This window comes from Elephas maximus, chromosome 7 (genome assembly GCF_024166365.1).
Source record: "Elephas maximus indicus isolate mEleMax1 chromosome 7, mEleMax1 primary haplotype, whole genome shotgun sequence".
NCBI lineage: Eukaryota > Metazoa > Chordata > Mammalia > Proboscidea > Elephantidae > Elephas > Elephas maximus.
The window spans coordinates 11,938,923-11,966,238 of record NC_064825.1 but is presented as its reverse complement, the minus strand read 5'-3'; the positions used below and the strand labels follow the sequence as shown (position 1 = coordinate 11,966,238).

The 27,316-nt window shown below is 41.7% G+C and overlaps 2 protein-coding genes across 4 annotated transcripts in view; both read right to left on the bottom strand.

Moving 5' to 3' along the window:
- LOC126078701 (solute carrier family 35 member F2-like) overlaps positions 1–18,526 on the bottom strand; it is an 81,277-nt gene extending 62,751 nt beyond the window's left edge. The window contains exon 1 of the mRNA XM_049889374.1: positions 18,417–18,526. Coding sequence (XP_049745331.1) covers positions 18,417–18,526 — 110 coding nt within the window. The remainder of the gene's footprint in view (positions 1–18,416) is intronic.
- Positions 1–27,316, bottom strand: part of LOC126078699 (solute carrier family 35 member F2) — a 405,637-nt gene that overhangs the window by 99,958 nt on the left and 278,363 nt on the right. The gene's annotated exons all lie outside the window — the stretch shown is intronic.

Sequence of the window (27,316 nt, the reverse complement as noted above, 5' to 3'; positions counted from 1 at the left end):
GGCTGAGAGATGTGAAAGGGGTGGCCTAATTCACTGTTCAAAGGGGCAGATCCAGGTGCAGAATATAAACCCCCTGAAACTTAGTAGAGTGCTTTTGCTATCCTACTACACTCCCTCACACATGACTCTACCGAAATAACTTCAAAACGGAGGATCCATCCCTTTCTCTCTAAGCAAGTAGTTGATGAAAACAGACGGAGCTACAAAATTACAGCCTAGGGCATATGAATGTCATTTCTTTCTGCAAATGCCTGGCCTTCTGTCTGAGCATTGCAGATTACTTAGGTATAGTTTTTCATAAATTTTATACTCAATAACATGGATAATCCTTCATATTCCATAATTACTGAAGACTCAGTTATTATAAAGTTAAATTATAGAACTGTAACTATTTTACATTTTACTTGGAATTTTGCATGCAAATATATCCTAACACACCCTAATCAGTTTAATAAATATTGCCCACACTACTGCAGTATAGAACCTTCTGCAATACATGGCAACTCAAAATCATCACAATATCATCCCACAGTCAGCAAGATAGAAAGCTACTAATATCAAGCCGTCTAGAAAACTACAGTAAAGCAGAGAATCAAATGGATGCTACCAGCTGAAGGGGCCAGCACTCAATGCCTTGATTGGTTACTGAATCTTAAAACACACACACACTCTCACACAGAGAAAAGAGTGGAGAGAGAGAGAGAGTAGTGACTTGAGATATTTGAAGGTAACTGCACCTCTGGACCACCACCTGTCTGTCAGTTTGTCACACTGTGGTGGCTTGCATGTTGTTTTGATGCTAGAAGCTATGCCGCTGTATTTCAAATAACAGCAGGGTCACCCACGGTAGACAGGTTTCAGAGGAGCTTCCAGGCTAAGACAGAGTAGGAAGAAAGGCCTGCAGAGCTACTTACGAAAATTAGCTAATGAAAACCCTATGGATCACAACAGAATACTGTCTGATATAGTACTAGATGAGCCCCCTAGGCTGGAAGGCACTCAAAATACATAGCAACCACAACAACAGACTGAAGCACGCCAATGATCATGAAAATTGCATAGGACCAGACAACATTTCGTTCTGCTTGTACATGGGGTCACAGTGAGTCAGAGTCGACCCCCCAGCAACTAACAACAGCACCTATAGACTGGACAAAGCCCTGCAATTTCACACCTGGTACACAACAGCCTTACCTAGGGAGCTGACCTATTTCAGGGACAGCAAAGTCAAGTTGATACCTGTCTTTTTCCAGGAGAAACATTAGCCTTTGCAGTAGCACACCACCCCATGACTTCTCCCTAAAGACTACAACACGTGGGAATTTCCTTGCCTGCTTAGAAGAAATAGTCCAACCCTGAAAGACAGCTTCAGCCACTCAGTGACCTTTATTACCACCTTATTAATGGTATCCAGTTCAATTCAGCAAATGTAATTTTAGTACCTAGGGGGCTCCTTAGAGCCCTGGTGGTGCAGTATTTAAGAGCTTACGCTGCTGATTGAAAGGTCAGCAGTTCAAATCTACCAGCCGCTCCTTGGAAACCCTATGGGGCAGCTCTGCTCTGTCCTCTAGGGTTGCTTAGTCAGAATCGACTCGACAGCAGTGGTCTGGTTGAGTGAGTAGGCTCTTGACATGGTGCCAGGCTCTGGGAATACAGAAAAATGAACAGAGCCCCTTTTCTCATGGAACTTACAATACACCAGTGAAGAAAAACAGTAAAGAAGCAATTACAAAAATCACACTGATTAAGCATAGGGTTGCAAAGCCGATTATTGCAATTGCTGTCAATAAGTTGTATACCTGTAAAAAGTTGAATTCGCAAAAGTTGTGTGATAGATACATTTACTATGAAGACAAAAAAAAAAGAGTAGATGGCGACTGAGGCTGCTTATATACAACCAAAAACCTCCTGGAATTTGGTTTCTAGGCTTGGAGGTTTAGGGTCATGGTTTCACGGGACATTCCAGTTACTTGGCCTAATAACGTGTTTGTGCTTCTGTTCTACCTAATAGTTCACTGCATAGTGCCCGGGGTCTTAAAAGCTTGCAAGCGGCCGTCCAAAGCACAATTTTCTCTATTCACCTGAAGCAACAGAGGAAGAAGGAGCGTCAGGAATAGGTGGATATGGAATGTGTTGGTAATTGCCTCTGTAAACAACTGCCTCCTTTGCCATGAGACCAGAACTGGATGGTGCCCAGATAGGTACCACTATGAACAGTTTGATCAAAGATTCTATAATCAAAAGGGGAAAAATGCAGAAGAGAATTTCAAATTCTCATGGAATCTAGACTTTCTGGAGCTATGAGGTTTGGATGAACTCCTGAAACTAAGTGCCCTGAGATAATCTTTAAACCTTAAACCGAAAATATCCCCTGAAGTCTTCTTAAAGCCAAACAATATTTTAGCTTATCTAGCAAAAAATGTCTGCCTTGAGCACTATGCTCTTTAAAAACTATCTATATGGGGTCAAATTGACAACAGCAACTCAAAAGATTAGATAGGAACCTTAGGGGGCAGTGAGTTTAAGTTAATGGGGGAGGAACAACTCAGGAAAGGAGGGTGAGAATGATTGTACGACTCAAAGAATGTAGTTAATGTCACTGAATTGTACATAGAGAAACAGCTAAATTGGTGTATGGTTTGCTGTGTATATTGTCAATAAAAAAAACAGCAAAATAAATAAATTTTTTTTTTTAAAAAGAAGCAATTACAAGTGTGATGAGGGTGCCCAAAGAGATGTACAGGGTAGGAGGAAGCCTAACCTAATCTGGGATTTCATGGAAGGCCTTACTCATGAAGTGGTATGTCCTCTGAGACTTGAAGAATGAATACAAGTTGGTCAGGACACCGGAAGGGGAAGGAGAACTGCTGTCCCAGCAGAGGGAAGAGTGCTGTGAATTCTCCAGTGTGATGGGGGCCAGGAGATGCAGGTCATCCAAAGGAAGTGGCAAATTACCAAATCTACTTCAAACCTGCGGTACAACCTGGATAACCCAATGACCTGGATAGTCAGTCACAATTCTTGGTTGATTATTTTCAAACACTAAGTATGTGCAAAAGAATGTGGGTTAAAAGAGCTGAGAAAAGGTTTCCTTGGTATTTTATAAATTATTGCTTAAATGTTTACCAACATCCAACCAGTTATTGTTGAGTCAACGCTGACTCATGGCAATCTGAGTGAGGTGTGTCAGAGTAGAACTGTGCTCCACCGGGTTTTCAATGGCTGACTTTTCAGAAGTAGATCACCAGGTGTTTCCTGCAAGGCATCTCTAAGTGGACTCCAACCTCCAGCCTTTCTGTTAGTAGCCAAGTGCATTAACCCTTTATGCCAACCAGGGACTGCTACAAATATCCAAGGGGTCTTATTGCTTTGTGCTCTAAAAGTATTTTTCATTGTAATTATTTTTAGATTCCATCACTAAATGTGGTAGGCATCAGCCCCAATGCCCTAATCCCCAGAACCAGTGAATATGTCACCTTAAGTGGTAAAAGGGACTTTGCAAATGTGATTAAGGCTAAGGACCTGGAGATGGGGGGTGGGGGCCAGAGGGTAGTTTGGATTACCCAGGTGGGCCCAACTGAATCATGTGGGTCCTCTAAAAGGAGAGAATCTTTCCCAGCTGTGGTCAGAGAAATGTGATTACGGAAGCACAGGCAGAGAGAGGCTATATTGCTGGCTTTAAAGATGGAGAAAGGGACCACATGCCAAAGCTTAGAAGCTGGAAAAGACAAGAAAATTCCTATTCCTCTAGAGTGGCCAAAAAGAAGGCAGTCCTGTCGACACTCTGACTTTAGCCCAGTGAGACCTGTACAGGACTTCTGGCCTACAGAACTGTAAGATAATAAATCTAGGTTGTTTTAAGCCACTAAGTTTGTGGTAATTTGTTATGAGAACAAATACCCTAAGTCAACAATGCATGTGATACCTTAAAACAATACTTGAATCATAATGTTATAACCGTATTTATATTCGTCTCAATGAATTTCCTTGATAACGAGATAATTACATGAAATAAGCAGAGTCTATTAAATAATTGCAGACAAAGCTGATGAGGTGCCCGCTTGCATTAAAACACTTCCATTCTATGCCAGGGATAAAATAAAACCATGGGATTGAGCCAGAAACTATCGAGCTAGTTTTGTGCAGACCAAAAAAAATAAAAATTATAAATCCGGTGATTTCTTCTACATTATGACCTATATGGCTCAGAGATGGTCAAGAATACAGGGGAAACACATATCTACTCTCTCGTCCCCATCCATTAAAAGGGGGGGCGGTGAAGTACCAGCTACTGCATACCAGGCTCTTTACATATACTAACTCACTGGATTCTAATACCACCCTATAAGGCAGGTATCATTTTGCCAAAAGTTCAAGTCTTTGAACCAGGTTCTTATGGCAAATAAATCACAGCACCAGATTAAAACTCAAATAAGATTCTAAAGCCTGTGGTCTTTCCATTCCACCATGCTGAGCAAATAAAATAACCATGGGAACGACGACACCAGGAAAGGCGCCAGTTCCAGAGTAAGACCCCTAAATTCCTACGGCATTTTGGTTGCAAAGTTGTAACCCCATTTTCCACATTCTGCCTGTAATGTAACGTCTGTTGCATTTGTTTCACTAGTGTACACCTGCAGAAACTATGTCATAACTATTTTGGCACATTCCGCTTACATACGCACACCCACACAAGATCTGGTAATAATAATAATGTAACGACGGCTGACACTCAGTGCACACTGTGTGCCAAGCACTGTTCTAACAATTTAATATTCCTAATTCACTTAATCCTCCCAATAACCTTAAGAGGTAGGTACTATTATTATCGCTATTTACAGATGAGGAAACTGAGGCACAGAGGTATTGAACAACTTGCCCAAGACTACACAGCTAGTAAATGATAGAACACAAGCAGTGTGGTTCCAGAGCTTGAGCTAGTAATCCCTGTGACATTACAAATACACTACGTACATCTACTAAGGACTCAAAAGATGCTTCCACTTCCAACAAAAGTGCAGTGGCTTAAAAGAAGTAACTGTGTATGGTGCTGTACTAAGTGCTTATATCTGCTGTTTCGTTTAAAGCTCTCCAAAATTCTTGTGAGGCAGGGATTATTAGTCCAATTATACTTTGAAAATCTGAGATTCAGCCGTTGAGAGAAGTTAAGTAACTTCCCAAGGTCAGATAATTAGTAAGTCTCTATTTTTTCCATTCCATACACTACCCACCTGATAATGGCAACAAAAATATATATAATATTGAGGATGATTCCACACAGAGAGATTAATTGATACAAATTTTCCGGCATCTCTAATAACAGGCACGGATTAACCCAGCTCTGAGCATAACCATTTCATTATGCAATTAATTATTTTAATAAGAGGTGTTCCAATAAAAATACAAGAGAAGGTATAAAATCTATGGTACCCTTCTTTGTCCTTCTATTTTGATTTGTTGAAGTAAGAACGTGAAACACATTTTCAGATCACCTGTTCTCTCAGAATATGTGTCAGAGGAACTCGAGTCACAGAGCCTAGCTGTGTATGGGGGGGTAAGAAGGCCGGGGGAGGGGCACCAAACTCTGGGTGGGCAATAATGTGGAGTGATGTAGCCTCTACCCCCAGGATCCTCCCTTCCCCATACTTCCTCTATGAGAATTCCAAAAGAGACAGCAACATGGCCATACTCCAAGACCACCAAAAGAAGCTCCAAGAGGCCTGAAAAGGTGGGTGCAGGGATGGGGGAAGGGAGGGTGGGATTAGTACTGGGTAATGAGCACACTGCTGTCTCAATAGTCCAAATTACAGGAGTTTACGGCCCTGTGACAAATAAACAATCTTCCCTCTACCCAGCCCAGTCTTGCACAGGTCCTGAACAGAACAGACTAACCCTGCTCTCAACAGGCAGCCAAGAAGCCACATCTCATAAAATTTTAAACCGTCCTAACACTTTTTTTTTTTTAACACTACCCATTCACAAGGCTGGACAGAAAGTTTTGAAGGACTTTTTCTTCTTTTCAAACTACTATAAAATCTAAATTAACCCCCTTGTGGGTTATCCAAACAAATACAAGAGTTTTCAAAACTTGATTTTTTTTTTCATTTGTGCAGTTAAAGCTATAAATTGTAATACTCAGATGAAAAGAATCAACTGGTTGGCAGTTAGAAAAATGAAACCTACAGTCAAAGTGAAGCACAAATAAAGAGACAGAGAACACCAGTGTGGTTTGGGTTCCTGGCTCTAGCTGCCTCCCTGGTCTCTCTGTGGTTTGGCAGCTTAACCCTCCTTGACTCTAAGCCCCTGTGTGGCGCAAACTGTTAATGCCTTCAGCTGCTAACCGAGAGACTGGAGATTGAGTCCACCCACAGGCACATCAGAGCAAAGCCCTGGCAATCTACTTCTGAAAAGTCAGCCTTTGAAAACCCTATGGAGCACAGCTTTACTCTGACACACATGAGGTCATCATAAGTTGGAGTTGACTTGATGGCAACTGGTTTTGACTCTGTAAAGTAATAAATCCTCCTTTTTACTACACTGGGGGTTAGCTCGGTTCCTTTGACTAACAAACTAATACCCTCATCAGCACCAGGCACCTGAAGAAAACAGGAGTCTCAGCTTGACCCAGGAAGTTCCTGGTAACTCAGCCCAGTAAGGGAAACGGAAGCGTAATGGAGATGCTTCCTGTGAGTCATGTCGCCCTTTCCAGCCTTTCAACACCCCACAGGCCTCAAACCAGAGAAACTTGAAGCCATCTGGCACATGCCCATCCTTAATCAGCTTCAACTATTCCTAATTCTAATCCTGCCAACTCCCAAACTTTTCAAGTGAACATCCACTACCAGTTAAAGAGAATTAAATATTAGTGGGGAATGCTCATTGGTGGGCTTGTATCAGGCTCCCAAAATTTTGGGGATGCAAGCCCAAAATTTTTTCAACTCTCGGGTATTATCTTGAAAATCCATATAAATTGGAAGATATCTGAGAAATATATAAAAGTAATAGAATAATAATCTGCATAAGCCATGAGCAGGTATTTTACAGAGGTGGAAATATATAAGGCCAATAAACATACACAGAGAGTCAAATTAATTACTGGCCAGGCATATGCAAATTAAGACCACAAGGAGGTATTACTTTGCATTCATTTGATTACTAAAAATGTAAAAGTCTGACAATAGCAAGTATTAGAAAGGATGTTGTTTTACAGGATTTCTCATGCACAGCTGGTGGGAGTGTAAACTGGAATAACCACTTTGGAAAACAGTTTGGCATCATTTTATAAAGTTAGTCATATACCCTACCATATACACTATTTCTAGCAATTCCCCTCATAGATCTGTGTGCGTGTGTATGTGGGTGTGTGCATGCGTATGAAAGAACTCTTATACATGAACAACAGGAGACATGCAGAACAATGTTCACAAAAGCTCTGTTGACAAGAGGAGAAAACCCAAATGCCTATTTACAGAATGGATGAATATATTCCTGTAAATTCACAGGAAACACTATATAGCAGTCAAAGTGAGCATTCTACAGCATCACACAACAAAACAGAAGAATCTTAGCAATATGATATAGTGGGGGAAGTAAGGAAATCCCTAAAGACTATATATGGCATGATATCTTTTTTATAAAGTAAAAACTGAGAATAAAAAACATTTTTTTAGGAATATATAGAGCTAAAAATTATATAAAAACAAAAGCAAAGGAATAGTAAAAAGATTTAGGATGGTGGTTATCGGGGGTTGGGAGGGGGATGGAACGGGGATGACCAATAGGTAGATGTAAATTGTCAAGATTCTAGTTTTAGGGTTGGTGGTCGATTTACAGGTACTTGTTACATAAAAAAATTAATTGAGCCATTCATGAGGAGTGTGATGAGAGTGTGTCATTAGCCAGGGATCATGATTAATCCACTACTGTAAAACTGGAGTCTAAAAAATAAATGATCCTCCAAGAAGATGAACTGTATTCAGCCTGTGACATTATATATTCTCTGGAACACCTGGGGATACAAATCGTCCAGAGTGAGAAATCTAGGTGTAGATTGCCCAAGGCCTGCTTTTTCTGTTTGTTGCCCATCTCCCAAGAAGCCGTATAGCACAGTCATTAAGAGCTCTTGAACCAGACTGCCTGGTTGGGGAAGTAGGAGCAAAGAGTAGGGAGAACCTAGTTGCATTCTTTACTGCTGTGTGAGTAATCATCTAAGAGCTAATTACCTGACCTCTCTGCACTTCAGTTATCACATGTGTCCAGTGGGACTGGCAAGGATAGAATTATAACACCTACAGAAGTTACTATAAGGATTACATGAGTTAATCCACCCTGAGCTCTTGGAATAGCATGATTGCTCTAGGTACACAAAGTAAGCACTCAGCAAACATTGGTTTTTATTATTGTTGTCGTTATTTTTATCCCTTGTTTGATGCCCCTGAAATTCTTAGGAAATGTCCTTTTCCCCAGATATATCCTAAACTCTTCTGGGGCAGTAATGTTGCCCACACTTCTGTGGGGAACTCTACTGTACCTAGTCTTAAGATCTCAGTAAGGACTTGTTGGGCAGAAGAAATTGAGTCAATTTGTTCCTTAAATACTCTGATTTTTAAGAAATGACTACAGAGAAGTTTTTTATGTAATCTAGCTCTGCCTTGTTAACATCACTAACCAAGATTTTGGTGACAAATCACTTGTTTGATGACCTTAATTAACATTCACTTCTGTAACCATTCAAACTAAAGGCCCCAAAAATCCATAGACTAAAAAGATTTCACAATTTATTAAAATGAAAACCATTCAAGCATTTATTCAGGACCTATTTATACTTTCATTACAAACAATTCTAACAGACTCAGATACCTGGTTTCTAGAGTGTTACAGGTTAGAAGATATAATTTTAAAAAATGCAGGCTTTCTACATATGTTCAGTAACATAGAGAAAACATCAAACGACACTCATGAGGAAAAAAGTCAGAAAAAAATAAGATGAATAATTCCTTTCAGTGGGCCCTAAGTATATTATTGCCACTCAGCAGAATAATTAAAGACCATAATGATTCTGGAAACCCTGGTGGCATAGGGGTTAAGAGCTACAGCTGCTAACCAAAAGGTCAGCACTTAGCATCCACCAGGCGCTCCTTGGAAACCCTATGGAGCAGTACCACTCTGTCCTATAGGGTTGCTATGAGTTGCAATCAACTTGACGGCAATGGGTTTGGTTTTGGTTTGGTTATAATGATTCGGAATCATCAAGGTAAGGTGGTACCATATTCAACGTTCTTTGTTTATTTAAAGGAGAGTGGTCTCGTTTATTTGTTTTAAGTGTACCATGAAGAATTATAAATATTTTTTCATGGCAACATCTCCATGATTAGTTACAAATTGACCTACTGTGTAATTAAAAGGGTTGACCTACCCTAGAGTTGTTCCCCACAAAACAATTCATTGTTAAAGAATTGCTGCCCAAAATTATAAGTAAACTAACAGAGGTGAGTAATCCATTACATACAGAGTTCCATTCAATTGGATTCAAAAGCAAATTACAATGCTTAAAAGAGTCTGTTTTCAGTTATCTGGAAAATTCACCTATATGGAACAATTACTTCTCTCTGATGATTCTCCATAAACAAAAATATAAGGAAGTTTATGTAGTTTTTTAACAAAATTACCAAAACTATATACAAAGGCAGTAACCTTGGGAAGCAACTGGCTTTTCCACAAATGTAGCTACTGATCAAAACACCTGTGACAGCTATTCAGCAATAGTCTTAGTTTCATTACTTTACAGACCTAAATCTTGCATCTTATTTACCAAATTTGGTTGCAAATAGGCTTTTACTGTTCCTAGAAATCAAATCTACACCTAAAATGGGAAAACTGCTACCGTTTCATTTCTGTGCCTGGCACAATGGTAAGACAGGGACTTCAAAGAAGAAAGAGCCCTCGTGGTGCAGTGGTTAAGTGCTCAGCTGCTAATCGAAAGGTCAGCAGTTCAAATCCACCTGCCGCTCTGCAGAAGAAAGATGTAGCAGTCTGCTTCCATAAAGATTACAGCCCTGGAAATGCTATGGGGCAGTTCTACTCTGTCCTATACTGTCACAATAAACACAGTGAGATGGGCATTCGGGTTGATGAGCCTGGAGAGGGAAGGAGCCAGTAGTAAAGGCCCTTGTAGTTCGTATCGAGAAACTTGTGCTCTATCCAGTAGCCAGTGGCTTTCAGACTTGTTTTAGCTATAGAACTGTTTTTCCAAGCAACACCTTGCACAAAGTCCAAGCAAAAGCAACATAGCCTGGTGGGTGCCAGAGGCCAGCCAAGAAGGCCATCAGCTCTTATTGTTTGCCTCTCACCTGCTCTGTCAAACAAGACTTAAAAACCAAACTTACAGGATTTTGTAAAGATTGATGAAAATGTAAGTAGGACTCCTGCTACTTGGTGAATTCTCATTTGATGAAAGCTACTGCTACCACGTGTTTCTCAGTTTGTTGTACTGTGGGGGCTTGTGTGTTGCTGTGATGCTGGAAGCTATGCCACACCGGTATTCACATACCAGCAGGGTAACAACTGGGATAATAAAATCTATTAAGAAAACATTCTGCATCCCACTTTGGAGAGTAGCTTCCGGGGTCTTAAACGCTAGCAAGCGGCCATCTAAGATGCATCAATGGGTCTCAACCCACTTAGGGCAAAGGAGAATGAGGAACACCAAAGACGCAAGGTAATTATGATCCCAAGAGACAGAAAGGGCCACATAAATCAGAGGCTGCATCGGCCTGAGGCCAGAAGAGCTAGATGGTGTCCAGCTACAACCAATGACTGCCCTGACAAGGAGCGAAACGGAGAGCCCCTGAGGGTGCAGGAGAACAGTGGGATGCAGGTCCCAAATTCTCATAAAGAGACCAGACTTAATGGTCTGACTGAGACTACAAGGACCCTGGAGGTCACTACAAAGACCCAGGACTCAATCTACATGATTGGGTTATATCTTGGGTCACGGTCCCCAGACATTCTGTTACCCCAAGACAGGAGCCATTCCCAAAGTCAACTCTTCAGACAGAGATTGGACTGGACTCTGGAATAGAAAATAATACTGGTGAAGAATGAGCTTCTTGGATCAAGTAGACACATGAGACTATGCTGGCATCTCCTGTCTGGAGCGGAGATGAGAGGGCAGAGGGGGTCAGAAGCCAGCTGAATGGACACCACAATAGAGAGGGGAAGTAAGGAGTGTGCTGTCTCATGAGAGGGAGACGATTAGGAGTATATAGCAAGGTGTATATAAATTTTTATATGGGAGACTGACTTGATTTGTAAACTTGCACTTAAAGCACAATAAAAATTAAAAAAAAAAAATCACTACTCATCTGTCAGTTTTTCATACTCTGGTGGCTACATGTTGCTGTGGTCCTGGAAGCTATCCTACCAGGATTTCAAATACCAGCAAGGTCATCCTTGGTGGACAGATTTCACCAGAGCTTCTAGATTAAGACAGACTGGAAAGAAGGGCCTGGCAATCTACTTCTGAAAAAAACTGGCTAGTGAAAACCTTATGAACAGCAGCTGAACACTGTCTGATATAGTGCTGGAAGGTGAGCCCCTCAGGTTGGAAGGCACTCAAAACACAACTGGGGAAGAGCTGCCTCCTCAAAGTAGAGTTGACCTTAATGACACAGGTGAACTAAAGCTTTCGAGACCTTCGTTTGCTGATGCTGCACGACTCAAAATGAGAAGAAATCCATTAGAAATTGGAACATGGGATGTACAAAACATGAATCTAGGAAAATTGGAAGTTCTCAAAAATGAAATGGAATGCTTGAAGATCGATATCCTAGGCGTTAGTGAACTGAAATGGACTGGTAATGGCCATTCTGATTCAAAAAGTCATATCGTCTACTATGCTGGGAATGACAAATTGAAGAGGAACAGTGTCACATTCATTGTTAAAAAGATGTATCCTGAAGTACAATGCTATGATAGGATAATATTCATAAGCCTATGAGGAAGACCAGCTAATACAACTATTATTCAAATTTATGCACCAACCACTAATGCCAAAGATGAATTGAAGACTTTTACCAACTTCTGCAGTCTGAAATTGATCAAACGTGAAATCAAGATCCATTGATAATTACTGGTGATAAGAATGAGAAAGTTGGAAACAAAGAAGAAGGATCAGTAGTTGGAAAATATGGCCTTGGTGACAGAAATAACGCCAGAGATCGCATGATAGAATTTTGCAAGATCAATGACCTATTCACTGGACATATGCTTTTTCAACAACATAAATGGTGACTATACACATGGACCTTGCCAGACGGAATACACAGGACTCAAATCAACTACATCTGTGGAAAGAAACAATGGAGCAGCTCAATATCATCAGTCAGAACAAGGCCAGTGGCCAACTGTGGAACAAACCATCAATTGCTCACATGCAAGTTTAAACTGAAGCTGAAGAAAATTAAAAAAAGTCCATGAGAGTCAAAGTACAACCTTGAGCATATCCCACCTGAATTTACAGGCCATCTCAAGAACAGATTTGACGCACTGAACACTAACGACCGAAGACCAGAAGAGTTGTGGGGTGACAACAAAGATCATTAAAAAGACAGGAAAGAAAAGAGACTCTTAAATTTGCTCTTTCACATGGAATAACTGAAGTGAACAGAAGAAATGATGAAGTAAAAGAGCTGAACAGAAGATTTCAAAGGGCAGCTCAAAAACACAAAGTAGAGTATTATAATGAAATATGCAAAGACCTGGAGTTAGAAAACTGAAAGGAAAGAACACGCTTGGCATTCCTCAAGCTGAGAGAACTGAAGAAAAAAGTCTTGAGTTGCAACAATGAAGGATTCTATGGGCAAAAATCCAAATGATATAGGAAGCATCAAAAGAAGATAGAAGGAATACACAGAGTCACTATACCAATTGAGATGTTTCAACATCAGATGCAATGCTCATCTATGCCAAGAAGTCAGAAAGAGAGCTGAAAATTTTGCAGAAAATAATTCAATAACAGTTGCAGCAGTACAACAATAGAGAACTGCCGGAAGTTCAGGCCAGATTCAGAAGAAGACACTAAATGAGAAATATCATTTCATTTCCACTGGGATATTTCTTACAAGTAACGATGGTAAGACTTCTCGTGTACTTTGGACATGTTATCAGGCGGGACCAGTCCCTAAAGAAGGAAATCATGCTTGGTAAAGTAGAGGGTCAGCAAAAGAGAGGAAAACCCTCTACAAGATGGACTGACACAGTGGTTTCAACAATGGGCTCAAACATAGCAAGGATTTTGCGGATGACCCACATTATGATCTCATTAATATAACAAAAGAAAACTCCTATTTCCAAACAGGATCACATCCACAGGTACAAGGGCCAGGAATTCAATGCCTGGCCCTTGTACCTGTAGATGTGATCCTGTTTGGAATATTTTATGGGGACCTAATTTATCCATAACAACAACCTACCATCACAAGACTTGTGCTGTGCACACAGTAAGCACGCAAGGGAAGTTATGGATCAAACTGTGTCCCCCCACAATGTGTGTCAACTTTGCTAGGCTGTGATTCCCAGTACTGTGTGATTGTCAACCATTTTCTCATCTGATGTGATTTTCCTATGTGTTGTAAATCCTATCTCTATGATGTTAATGAGGCAGGATTAGAGGCAGTTACATTAATGAGGCAGGACTCAGTCTACATGATTGGGTTATATCTTGAGTGGGTCTCTTTTGAGATATAAAAGAGAAAAGCCAGCAGAGGCAGGGACCCTCATACCACCAAGCAAAAAGAGCCAGGAGCACACACATCCTTTGGACCCAAGGTCCCTACACTGAGAAGCTCCCACACCAGGAGAAGATCCATGACAAGGACCTTTCCCCAGAACTGACAGGGAGAAAAAGCCTTGCCCTGGAGCTGGCACCCTGAATGCAGACTTCTAGCCTCCTAGACTGTGAGAGAATAAATTTCTCCATCCACTTGTGGTATTTCTGTTATAGCAGCACTAGGTCACTAAGAAAACATATGCGCTTGAATGAATAGACGAAGGCTAATCAAAGGGTCGGCAGTTTGAATCCGCCAAGCGCTCCTTGGAAACTCCATGGGGCAGTTCTACTTTATACTATAGGGTCACTATAAGTCGGAATCCACCTGATGGCACTGGGTGGTTTTTTTTATACGGTTAAGCACAACTAAATGACTCCTTCAAAAATTTCTGGGTCTTACCCCTTGAGAGGAGAAAACCAAACTGAAAGGAGGAAATGAAGGGCCAGGCCCTATTTTAGACAGTAACAAGGAATACACATGTTCACTGAGAGCTAAAAAAAACAAAACAAAACCCACTACCGTAGAGCCCATTCCGACTTATAGCAACCCTATAGGACAGAGTAGAACTGCCCCTTAGGGTTTCTAAGGCTGTAATCTTTACAGAAGCAGACTGCCACATCTTACTACCACAGAGCGGCTGGTGGGTTCAAACCGCCGACCTTGCAGTTAGCAGCCAAGTGCTTAACCACTGTGCCACCAGGGCTCCTAACTGAGTACCTACTACAGTTCATTCCCTCTCAAGCCCATGCCCCCTCTCACACCAAGTTTTGTTTCTTAAACAAAACACCCTCTGACACTTCTTAGTCCGCTAGTGCCACTGTAACAGAAGTACTTACAACTGGGTGGCTTTAAAGAACAGAAATTTATTTTCTCACAGTTTACAAGGCTAGAAGTTCGAATTCAGAGCACTGGCACTAGGGAAAGCTCTCTCTCTCTCTCTCTCTCTCTCTCCCTCTCCCTCTGCTCTGTTGGCTCTAAGGGAAGATAATCCTGGACTTCCTTGGTCCCTTGGCGATCTCCAAATGGCATCTACCTTTACCCCACTTGTGTCTGCTTCTCTCTTGTGTTTAATCTCCTCCTTTTGTATCTCAAAAATCATGAGCCTTAAGACACACCCTACACTGATATGACCTCATTAACATAACAAGAAAACCCTATTCCAAGACGGGGTTACATCCACAGGTATAGAGGTTAGGATTCCAACATATATTTTCGGGGGAGGACGCAGAATTCAATCTGTAACAATCTCCAAGCCTGGACAGCCCTTCCTCGCCTAGTTTACATGGAAAATTCTTATTCACGCATCAAGGCCTTGAACACCTTCTCTCTCAAGCTCTCCAACCCTGCTTCACCTCAAGACACATGATCTCTGCTCTCCTTTATACCATCACTGCACTTTGTACTCACTCCTACCTACAAAGCTTGTCATAACTTCTTACCCTAATTTGATTATGAGCATTCTGGAGATCAGGAATTCAATGCTGTTCATCTTTACAGCCCCAGAGACTAGTCTAGAGCCTAGAACATGAAAGAATGAATGAATGAACACATGTCCAGCACCGTGCTACCAAAAGAATATAATAAAACCTATGTCCTCAAAAAGCTTACCATTTATTCAATGGGGAAAACATATAAATATATGAAATAATAATCAAAGCTTTATACTAGAGATATAAACTTCATGGTTGTTATTATAGAAACATGTATTTTTCATGTGGAAACCCTGGTGGTGTAGTGGTTAAGTGCTACGGCTGCTAACCAAAAGGTCAGCAGTTCGAATACATCAGGCACTCTTGGAAACTCTATGGGGCAGTTCTACTCTGTCCTATAGGTTCCCCATGAGTTGGAATCGACTCGACACCAATGATACTACTACTACTATATTTTTCATGTGTGAATTAAATTAGAATGTATTTGTTAAAATACAAACTGCTTAAAAAAAAACCGGTTGCCATCGAGTCAATTCGGACTCACGGCGACCCTACAGGACAGAGCAGAACTGCCACAAGGGTTTCCAAGGAGTGGCTGGTGGATTTGAACTGCGAACTTTTTGGTTAGCAGCTGAGCTCTTAATCAGTGCGCCACCAGGGCTCTGTAAACTGCTTGTTGATACACAATGAAATATCCTCAGGCACTCCAGGAAACCTGGCCTCCTATTAAAGTATTTGTTATTTGAGTTGATAGCAATAAATAGCAAGAATCAAAATTACGAGTAGATGGTACTCATCATAAATACTTGGCAGATAGTAAGTGCTCAGTAAACGTATTAAATGCATGATCTGATATTCCCAATTATAGAGAAAAGTTGTCTGTACCCTAAAGGAGGAAGGCAGGGATATCAAAAGTTAAGGTTACCTAGAATATCCTTCCTCCCTCTCATCATGAAAACAGAACCGGCTCTAGGCCCCAAACTTTCCCCCTGTATTTAGTACCCAGTTGCCAAAAGGATAATCTTGCCCCTTTTTGGAAAAAAAGAAAAGAGCCATGTGGTTACAAACTCTCTCTACATCCTTGTCCATACGGTGCTATCATCCATTCACCAACTTCTCTCCACATCCCATGGTTCCCTGGCCACGGTTGGGGATTCAGAGGCCTAAACCCAAACTTAGGTTTAGGTTTACTGAGAATTTAAAATATTAAGTACAAGGAATACTGGATATCTGGTAAACCACGCTTTTTCTAGTTGCTGGGTCAGATGGGGAGAAGCTGCAAACCAGAATCCATGAGCTTGGACAACTGCCAGAAGTGAGATTGAAAATTTTAATGAACAAAAGGGCCCAACCAACCAAAAGGGCCAGAACCCTCAGACAGAGATCAACAAAGGGAAGAGTGCAGGTAGTGTGGCAAAATGGAAAGGAAGCCTCAAGAACTTTCTCATACTCACTTACTCATTCATTCATTTATTTGTGTGCTAAGTGCTATGGGAGATACAAAAATGAAAAAAAAAATCATTTCTACTGTTAAGAAATTGGATTCATCAAGTTATATAAGATACCCACAAATAGCTATCACATAGGAAGAAAGTAAAAAGCCCTAAAAGCCAAAAAAACCAAACCAGCTGCCATTCCCACTAATGGATTCCCACTAATGGCAACTGCATCACCCAGGAATGGAAGTAATGGTGACAACTAACCAATACGGAGCAACGCCATGAGCCAGGCTCCATCTGTCCATTCTTGTGTATTCACCAACTTACTCCTCACAACAACCCTGCAGGGTAGGTACATTATTATCTCCATTTTACAAATAAGAAAACTGGGGCACAGAGATGTTAAATGACCTGTCCAAAGCCACCCAGCCGATAAGTAGCACAGCCAAGATTTGAGTCCAGAATCTGTGCCCTTAGCTATTACCCTACACTGCCTCCCAGCTGAGAACCTTCAGTTAAATTTATCAGGAGATACACAAATGGATGGTACAAGGCAAGTTTTCATCAACTTTCCTCTTTACGACATGGACCTACTTAAAACTATACTTATTTATATAATCAAAATGCATATAATTTCATTGATTTAGTTTTGAAAATGGCCTGGCTTTTCAGGACATAGCTTTCACAGTCTTGAAAAGGGAATTTGCTTTTTAGTCTGGAAAAAAAAAATTAAAGCCTGTTTGATGATGTGCCAGTGGCCAGGAGTGGTTAAAGTGCACTTTAAACTAAGGGCATGCAGGGGCCACGCCTTACAGTACATGGCCTTGGGCAAATTGCTTAACCTTTGTTTCTCCACCTAGGAAGTGGATATAATAATACATGCCTATCTCATAAAACCGTGAGGGTTTGATGAGATTATCCATATAAATTGCTAAGCACAGTACCTGACACTTAGTCAATGTTGGCTTTCATTATTTTATTTTCCGAGTTATCTGTGTTTCTAGAATGCAAATTCCCCAGTAACCACAGACATCCTTTCCCAGTCTCGCACCAAGCCCTTAACCACATTTCTCTTTACTTCCCACCGAGCACAGCGAATCAAGAGACGGGGGGACCAGACCCCAGCCCTGGAGGTGGCCATGTCGCCCCGCACTGCCGGCTCAGGCCGAGGAAGGAGGCAGGCCCTGAACTCCCTTCGGCGGCAACAGAAAACTTTAGTGGGGCATCAGCCAGCGCCGTCTGTCGGGCTGGGCAGAAGGAGCGCAAGGAGCCAGCGCCAGGAAGCGGCGCTCACCCACCTGTCAAGCCCGCGGGTAAGCACCCCTCCTTTACAGCATCCCTGGGGACTTCGCCCCCTCCCCGCCCGGGTGGCACTGGGGACCGACCTGACAATGCCAAGAGGGTGAATTTCCCCCAAATCCTCTGAAATACATTCCCACGATTTCTAAGAGCGAGGGAGGGAGGAGCAGGACCGCCAGGCCCCCGGCACTCCGGCATCACGAAGCCAGGTGCAGCGCGAGACCCCGGTTTAGCCGCCTGACCCTGTAACGAAGCCCGTCCCGCAGCCACCTTTGCCTCCCCCTGCCGCCGCCGGCCGCTCAGGTGGCGCGCGCTCCGCAGCCACGTGCGCAGACAGCCGCTTTGCCGACCGGGGGCGCCGGACTCCGCCGGCTGGTTCCCGCCGCCCCGCTGGGCCGCCGCGCGCTCCTTCCACTCACCAGGTGAAGAGTTTGCCTTTTATTCTGCGCAGGAGGCTGGCGAACGCGCCCGCCGCTCCCTGTGCGTGGAGCTGCGGGGCGCCGGGCCCCTCCGGCGAGGTGGCCTCCATGGGGCCCCTGCTCGGCTCCAGGTCGGGGAACACCCCCGAAGTGCCGGGGCCCGGAAGACGGGAGGCGGCGCCTGTACGGCCGGCAGGGGCTCAGCCCCGGCCCCTGCGCTCGCGCTCCCTCGCTCGCTCGCTCGCTCACGTCCCACGCGTTGCCCTGCTCGGGCTCCTCCTGCCGCAAATCATTAACAGTCGAGCCCGAGGGGCCAGACAATACATTTGCAGATTACAATCTGGCACCTCCGGGGTGCCAGGAGGAGAAAGGGCACTTTTTTCCTCCCTTGGCAGTCGAGCCTCAGAGTTGGGTGGCACCCAATATGCATTTCAGGTTTTTATGGTTTCTTATTTAAAATCAGCAAATGAGGTGATAGGAAGTTATCAGGATGTCCTAACCAAAGAAGCAGTAAATTAGGAGCTGTCTGAACTTTGTTAACTGGAAGAGACTAGCTGACACCTCCCCTTATCGCCCAGCCTTCCTCGCTCTGATTTATGAAAGACAGAACCCATCTAAAAAAAGCTGAAGACGCTTTATGTTTGTGTTTTGTTTTGTTTTTTCCCCCTCGCAAAACATGGCTAAGATCCTAAAAAAAAAAGGATACTGAAAACATCTCTTCTAGCTGGAGGGAGGTGCGTGTCCTTCCTCTTGGATGTATTCGGTTTGCCTTTCAGTACTCAGAGTTGTCTCGGCGGTGCCAGCATAAGAGGACAGTGCCAATCCCGCTGACGTTCAGTCGGGACGGGCTGAGCTTGGGCCGCGCCTTCTGATGCTTCCGCGGACCGCGGACCGAGGAGGGCCTAAGAATTGGGGTCGGAAAGTTCCTGATTCACACTGACTTCGGAAGTCTGTGCCTCTGGTTAACCCTGGGCTTCCAGAAAGGAGGAAATAGGAAAACAAAAGAAAAAGTGTTGGGACCTTTTTACTTTCCTGGCCAACTCCTTCCCTGGAGCTGGAGAGAGCAAAATAAACAAATATAAATTCAGTTATATGAGAGAATTCTAAGAAAAGAAGTGTTGAAAAATTAAATGCAGCTTCGGCAGCCCCAAGTTTAATAACTACAGAAACCCCAAAGTTTAAATGAAAGGATTTTTTTTTTAAGTTTAAGTAATGTTAAGACAGAAGCTGAGAAACAGGAATTGACAGATTACTGAGTGTATAATACGGAACGTTCACAAAGATCAGAGACCAAGGTGAAATGCATTCAAGATCAGATAAAAAGCAATAATGTGGAGACAGGTAATCATAAAATCCCAAACTCCCTCTGGTGTAAGGCAACTGTGATAACCATGAAGCTTTTAAAGTTTATCTTGTGCAAAGAATTTAACTTAAGGCAATTTCAAATGAATGGGGGCCTCCCTGAAACCACATATTAACACGGTATCAGCTGCTCTTAGAAAAAAAAAAAAAACCCAAACCCATCGCAGTACTGTCCATTCTGACTCATGACAACTTTATAGGGCCCAGTAGAACTGACCCATAGGGTTTCCAAAGAGCTACTGGTGGGTTCAAACTGCTGACGTTTTGATTAGCAGTGAGCTCTTAACCACTGCACCACCAGGGCACCTGATGTCAGAAAGGAGGCTTGATTTGGCTTCCATTCAGTCAATCATGCTGAGACTAGCCAATGTTTTCCCCTTCTTTGCCTTAAAAGACTCATTGTAACAAGCCTGCATTGAGCCATTTGTTTTTTAAGAAACAAAATGGTCGTCCTGTATGTGCAAATAGAGTAACAGCTGGAATAAATGCTATATAATTTAATTTAGTTGGGTTTTAATTATTTTTTATCAGTTAAATGTGGAGAAGAGGCCTGTCATGGATTGAATTGTGTCCCCCCAAATTATGTGTCAGCTTTTGATTCTCAGTATTGTATGGTTGTCCTCCATTTTGTGATCTGATGTATATTTCCTAAAATAAAAAAAAAAAATTATGTGTTGTAAATCCTGATCTCTGCCTGTGGCTAATGAGGCAAGACTAGGTTATGTTAAAGAGGATTACGATGGGATGCAACACTCTTACTCAGGTCATAGACCTGATCTGATAAGGAGTATAGCCTGCATCACCTTTTGTCTTACAAGAGACAAAAGAAGAGGGAAGCAAGCAGAGAAATAGAGATTTCATACCACCAAGAAAGAAGCAGCAGGAGCAGAACGCATCCTTTGGACCCAGGATCCCTGTGCTGAGAAGCTCCTAGACCAGGGGAAGATCGATGACAAAGACCTTCCCCCATGAACCTACAGAGAGAGAAAGCCTTTCCCTGAGCTGGCACCCTGAATTCAGATTTCTAGCCTCTTAGACTGTGAGCGAGTAAATTTGGTTGTTAAAGCCACCCATTTGTGGTATTTCTGTTACAGCAGCTCTAGATAACTAAGACAGGGCCTGAAAACTAAGTTCATGGTCATCCACAGAGGACTGATGGAATATTATGGCACAACTACATTATGAAACATTATGAAGCCATTAAAACGGAATGTAAGGCCGCTATAACACGACTTGGAGGGATCTTCTCCAAGTATTACAGAGTAAAGGAGCCCTAGTGGTACAGTGGTACACTCAGCTGCTAACCAAAAGGTCAGCAATTCAAACCTATCAGCTGCTTCATGGGAGAAAGATGTGGCCATCTGCTTCCATAAAGATTCACAGCCTTGGAAACCCTATAGGGCAGTTCTATTTTGTCCTACAGAGTTGCTATGAGCTGGAATCAACTTGATAGCAGTGGGTTTGGTTTGGTTTTGGGTATTGTTAAGTGAAAAAATAAGATGCAGAGAAGCACATTTAATATGATTCCATTTTTTAAAAAAAGAAATAGCCTTTAAACCCTGCATATTGACAATGTTGATTTTTACCTGAGCCCTGTGCCCCATAGAAAACAGTGATGGCTAATAAATTCCTCCACACTTTTGTGTTCCAGAATCTGCTTACTGCAAAGAAACATCCTTCCCCATATAGACTTACTTGAGTCTGATAGGGTAGGAGTCTTAGCACAGGATGCCCACCATTTTACCTATGATAAGGCCATTCCTTACCTCTTAAATAATTTGCTGAAATGCTTGTCTCCACCGATCAATGGGAAAAAAATGCTTGCCAACCAAACTTTGGCTAAGTTTCTCTTCTTCCTCCAAGCCCTGAAACCTTCATCCACCTTTCTTACCTGCCCCTCCAAATACGCTGACTTCAAGGTAAAGCATTTTCTGATCTATTGTCTGATCGAAGCACACTCTCATCCTATTTCCCCACACCCAGTTCTTTCTAGTCTTGTTTACTCCTCCCTATTAAAAAAAAAAAAAAAAAAGGGAGAAGGACCTGCAGTCTATTTCTGAAAAATTTAGTCAGTGAAAACTTTATGAATAGCAGCAGAACATTGTCTGGTATAGTGCTCCACAGGTTGGAAGACACTTAAGATACAACTGGGAAAGGGCTGCCTCCTCAAAGTAGAAGTGACCTAAATGACATGGGTGGAGTAAACCTTTCAGGACCCTCATTTGCTAATGTGGCATAAAGTATAATGAGAAGAAACAGCTGCAAATATCCATTAAAAATCGGAACATGGAATGTACAAAGTATGAATCTAGGGAAACCGGAAGTCATCAAAAATGAAATGGACCACATAAAGATCAATATTCTAGGCACTAGTGAGCTAAAATGGACTGGTATTAGCCATTTTGAATCAGACAATCGTATGGTTTACTATGCCAGAAATGACAAATTGAAAAGGAATGGCATTACATTCATCATCAAAAAGAACATTTCAATATCCTGGAGTGTGATGCCGTCAGTGATAGGATAATATCCATAAGCCTACAAGGAAAAAAAAAATAGGAAGACCAGTTAAAATGACTATTATTCAAATTTATGCACCAACCACTAAGGCTAAAGATGAGGAAATGGAAGATTTTTACCAGTCTAAAGATTTTTACCAGTCTGAAACTGATCACATATGCAATCAAGATGCATTGATAATTACTGGTGATTGCAATGCAAAGGTTGGAAACAAAGAAGAAGGATCAGTAGTTGGAAAATACGGCCTTCGTGATAGAAATGATGCTGGAGATTACAGGATAGAACTTTGCAAGACCAACAGCTCCTTTATTGCAAATACCTTTTCTTAACAACATGAACGGCAACTATGCACATGGACCTCACCAGATAGACTACACAAGAATGAAATCAACTGCATCTGTGGACAGAGACAATGGAAAAGCTCAATATCCCCAATCAGAACAAGACCAGGGGCTATCTGCGGAACAGACCATCAATTGCTCTATGCATGTTCAAGTTGAAGCTGAAGAAAATTAGAACAAGTCCACAAGAGCCAAAATTTGACCATGAGTTTATCCCACCTGAATTTAGAGACCATCTCAAGAACAGGTTTGACACATTGAACACTAATGACCAAAGACTAGAGGAGTTGTGGGATGACATCAAGGACATCATACATGAAGAAAGCAAAAGTTCATTAAAAAGACAAGAAAGAAAGAAAACACCAAAATGAATGTCAGAAGAGACTCTGAAACTTGCTCTTGAACATAGACTAGCTAAGGTAAAAGGAAGAAATGATGAAGTAAAAGAGCTGAACTGAAGACTTCAAAGGGCGGCTTGAGAAAACAAAGTATTATAATGAAATGTGCAAAGACCTGGCGTTAGCAAACCAATAGGGAAGAACACGCTGAGCATTTCTCAAACTGAAAGAACTGAAGGAAAAATTCATACCTCTAGTTGCAATATTAAAGAATTTCATGGACAAAAAAATTGAGTAACACAGGAAGCATCTAAAGAAAACGGAAGGAATACCAGATGGAAGGAATACACAGAGTCAGTGTTCCAAAAAGAACTGGTCAACATTCAACCATTTCAGGGTAGCATATGATCAAGAACAGATGGTACTGAAGAAGTCCAAGCTGCACTGAAGGGAATGACTAAAAACAAGGCTCCAGGATTTGATGGAATACCAATTGAGGTTCTTCAACAAGTGGATGCAGCGCTACAGGTGCTCACTCATCTGTGTCAAGAAATTTGGAAGACAGAGTCCTGACCAACTGACTGGAAGAGATCCATATTTGTACCCATTTCAAAGAAAGGTGATCCAAAATTACATGCAAATTATGTAACAATATCATTAATATGGCATGCAAGTAAAATCTTGCTGAAGATCATTCAAAATTGGTTGCAGCAATGCATTGACAGGAAACTGCCAGAAGTTCAAGCTGGATATCATTGTTGATGTTAGATGGATCTTGACTGAAACCAGAGAATACCATAAAGATCTTTAGCTCTGTTTTATTGACTATGCAAAAGCATTCAACTGTGTGGATCATGACAGATTACAGATAACATTGTGAAGAATGGAAATTCCAGAACACTTAATTGTGCTCATAATGAATTTGTATATAGACCAAGAGGCAGTTGTTCAAACAGAACAAGGGGATACTGTCAGGAAAGGTGTCAGGGCTGTATACTTGCACCATACTTACTCAATTTGTATGCTGAGCAAATAATCCGAGAAACTGGACTATATGAAGAAGGATGGGGCATCAAGATTGGAGGAAGACTCGTTAACTGCAATATGCAGATAACACAACCTTTCCTGCTGAAAGTGAAGAGGATTTGAAGCACTTATTGATGAACATCAAGGACCACAGCCTTCAGGAGGATTATACCTCAACATAATGAAAACAAAAATCCTCACAACTGGACCAATAAGCAACACCATGATAAATGGAGAAAATGCTGAAGTTGTTGAGAATTTCATTTTACTTGGATTGACAATCAATGCCCATGGGAACAGTGGTCAGGAAATCAAATGATGTATTGCATTGGGCAAATCTACTGTAAAAGATCTCTTTAAAGTGTTCAAAAGCAAAGATGTCACTTTGAGGATTAAGGTGTGCCTGACCCAAGCCACGGTATTTTCAATCACCTCATATGCATATGGAAGCTGGGCAATGAATAAGGAAGACCGAAGAAGAACTGGTGCCTCTGAATTATGTTGTTGGCAAAGTATATTGAATATACCACGGACTGCCAAAAGAATGAACAAATCTATCTTGGACGAAGTACAGACAGAATTCTCAGAAGCAAGGATGGTGACATGTGTTTCACATACTTTGGACAAGTTGTCAGGAGGGACCAGTTTCTGGAGAAGGACATCGTGCTTGGTAAAGTAGAGGGTCATCAAAAAAGAGGAAGACCCTCAACCATATGGATTGAGACAGTGGCTGCAACAATGGGCTCAAGCATAACAATGATTGTGAGAATGGTGCAGGACCTGGCAGCATTTATTTGGTTGTACATAGGGTGGCTACGAGTCAGAACCAACTCAACGGCACCTAACAACAACAAGAACATAAAAGAAAAGGATGTCTGGTGGCGCCATGGTTAAGAGCTCAGCTGCTAACCAAAAGGTTGGAAGTTTGAATCCATCCGCTGCTCCTTGGAAATCCTGTGGGGCCATTTTACTCTGTCCTATAGTGTTGCTATGACTCTGACTCCCAGCAACGGGTATTGTTTTGTTTTTATAAAAGAAAAACTCATTTTGTCTTAACCCTGACATACTTGCATATCTTATGATCAGAGCATACTCCCTACTGCAATAGTTCCCTGTCCCCCAGTGCAAGAGTCCCTTTCTTCCCCATGCAATAATCCTTTTGATTATAGTCTCTCCTTAAGTCCAGATTTGTTTTTTTATTTGACAATATGTATGTGGTTGTGAGAGCATGGAAAAAAGTACAGGATACATGTTAACACAAGAAACCTTACAAGGAAGTGGGGATGCAGCCAGCAAAAAGAAAAACCACTTAAACACACACACACACAGACAAAACTCCAGCATGAATATGTTGTTGTTGTTGTTGGATGCCGTCAAGTCAATTCCAACTCATAATGACCCCATAGAACAGAGAACTCCCCAGTATGTTTTTCTTGGCTATAATCTTTATGTACGCAGATTGCCAGGTCTTTCTCCTGTGGAGTTGCTGGGTGAGTTCAAACTGCCACCCTTTTGGTTAGCAACTGAGCACTTAGCCGTTGTACCACCAGTGCTCTTTATAAAATTATGTGCGTTTGCATAAATAAATTAGATTTTTAAAAATTGGATTTAGATGTTGAAGTATACTGCATAATGAATGGCCCCCAAAAAGCATCCAGGCCCTAACCCCTGGAACTTGTGGATGTTACCTTATATGGCAAAAGGGACTTTGCAGAAGTGATTAATATGGATTTTGAGATGAGCAGATTATCTTGGATTATCCAGGTGAGTCCTAAATGTAACATAAGTATCCTTGTAAGAGGGAGGCAGAGGGAGATTTACAACATAAAAGATGTTGGTGATATGACCATGGAAGCAGAAACTAGAGTGATACGCTTTGGAGATGGTGGAAGGGGCCACAAGCCAAGGAACAGGGGTGGCCACTAGAAGCTCAGAGCCTCCAGAAGGAACCAGCCCTGCCAACACCTTGACTTTAACCTGGTGAAACTGATTTTGGATTTCTAAACTCCAGAACTGTAAGAGAATAAATTTGTGTTGTTTTGAGCCCTGATGGTGCAGTGGTTAAGAGCTACAGCTGCTAACCAAAAAGTCAGCAGTTTGAATCCACCAGCTGCTCCTTGGAAACCCTGTCACGCAGTTCTACTCTGTCCTATAGGGTCGCTATGAGTTGGAATCAACTCAACAGGAACAGGTTTGGTTTTTTTAAACCACTACATTTGTGGTAATTTGTTACAACAGCGGTAGGAAACAAACGCAGATGTATATACACTAATTTGTAAAGATCTTTATGTACTGTCAAGTGAAAAGAGCAAGTTACAGAGTAATTGCATAAAATGATACCATTTCAATAAAAACCACCCACTAAGTAACTAAATATGTATACATATGTACATGTGTTTATATGAGCAAGAAGAAGGGTGTGCAAGAGTACACATCAGGCTGTTGATATTGGTAAAGTAATGGGAGTGGTGGGGGAAGGGTATTAAGGGAAGAGAGATTGCCTTATACATCTTCATTTTGATTCTTACTAGAGGCAAGTACTACTTCTGCAATTTGAAAAATATTCAATTAAGACATTTTTTCAATAGGTCACATTAATCTTAATTTAAAAAATATTAGACTCAATGAGGTCTCACAAATCACCTCCAGGGGAAGTGGGGCCAGGAAATATGTTCAACCACTGATATGGACTCTAAAACTACAGGCAAAGTTATATGTATTTTCTAAACACAAAAAACTCTTTGAAAAATAATAGTAGTAAATACTCCTCGAGCATTGCTCCAAAATGAGCTCATCCCCTTAATAAGGAGTATTGATCAGGGTTAAAATACATTGAGTGGCTCTGTGGGCACCAATCCACAAGTTTTTGTCAAAGAAATGTACTGAAAAAGTTACTTACTTGTGGGGGTTTGCAAATAATCTTGTTTCTTACAAATACAAAAAATAGTAGCTACTACTTACTGAGCACCTACTGTGTGTCAAACACTTCACATATATTTTTCAATCCTGTTACACCAGCTATCTATTGCATGCATCAGATTGCCCCAAATTTAATGGCTTAAAACAACAGCAATCATTTTATTATCTCTTGTGGTTTCTGTGGGTCAGGAATTTAGGAAGGTTTAGGCCAGGTGGTTCTGGCTCAAGGTCCCTCATGTGGTTGCAGTCAGAAGGTAGCTGAAGCTAGAAAGCAGAAGGATAGAGAGGGTGTGGGGAGGAAGCATCTAGGGGCTGACCAGCATCTACCTCTCTACTTAGTTTCAGGGGCCCTCCATTTGGTCTTTCTTTGCAGGCTTTTTTGTGGCTTTCTCAA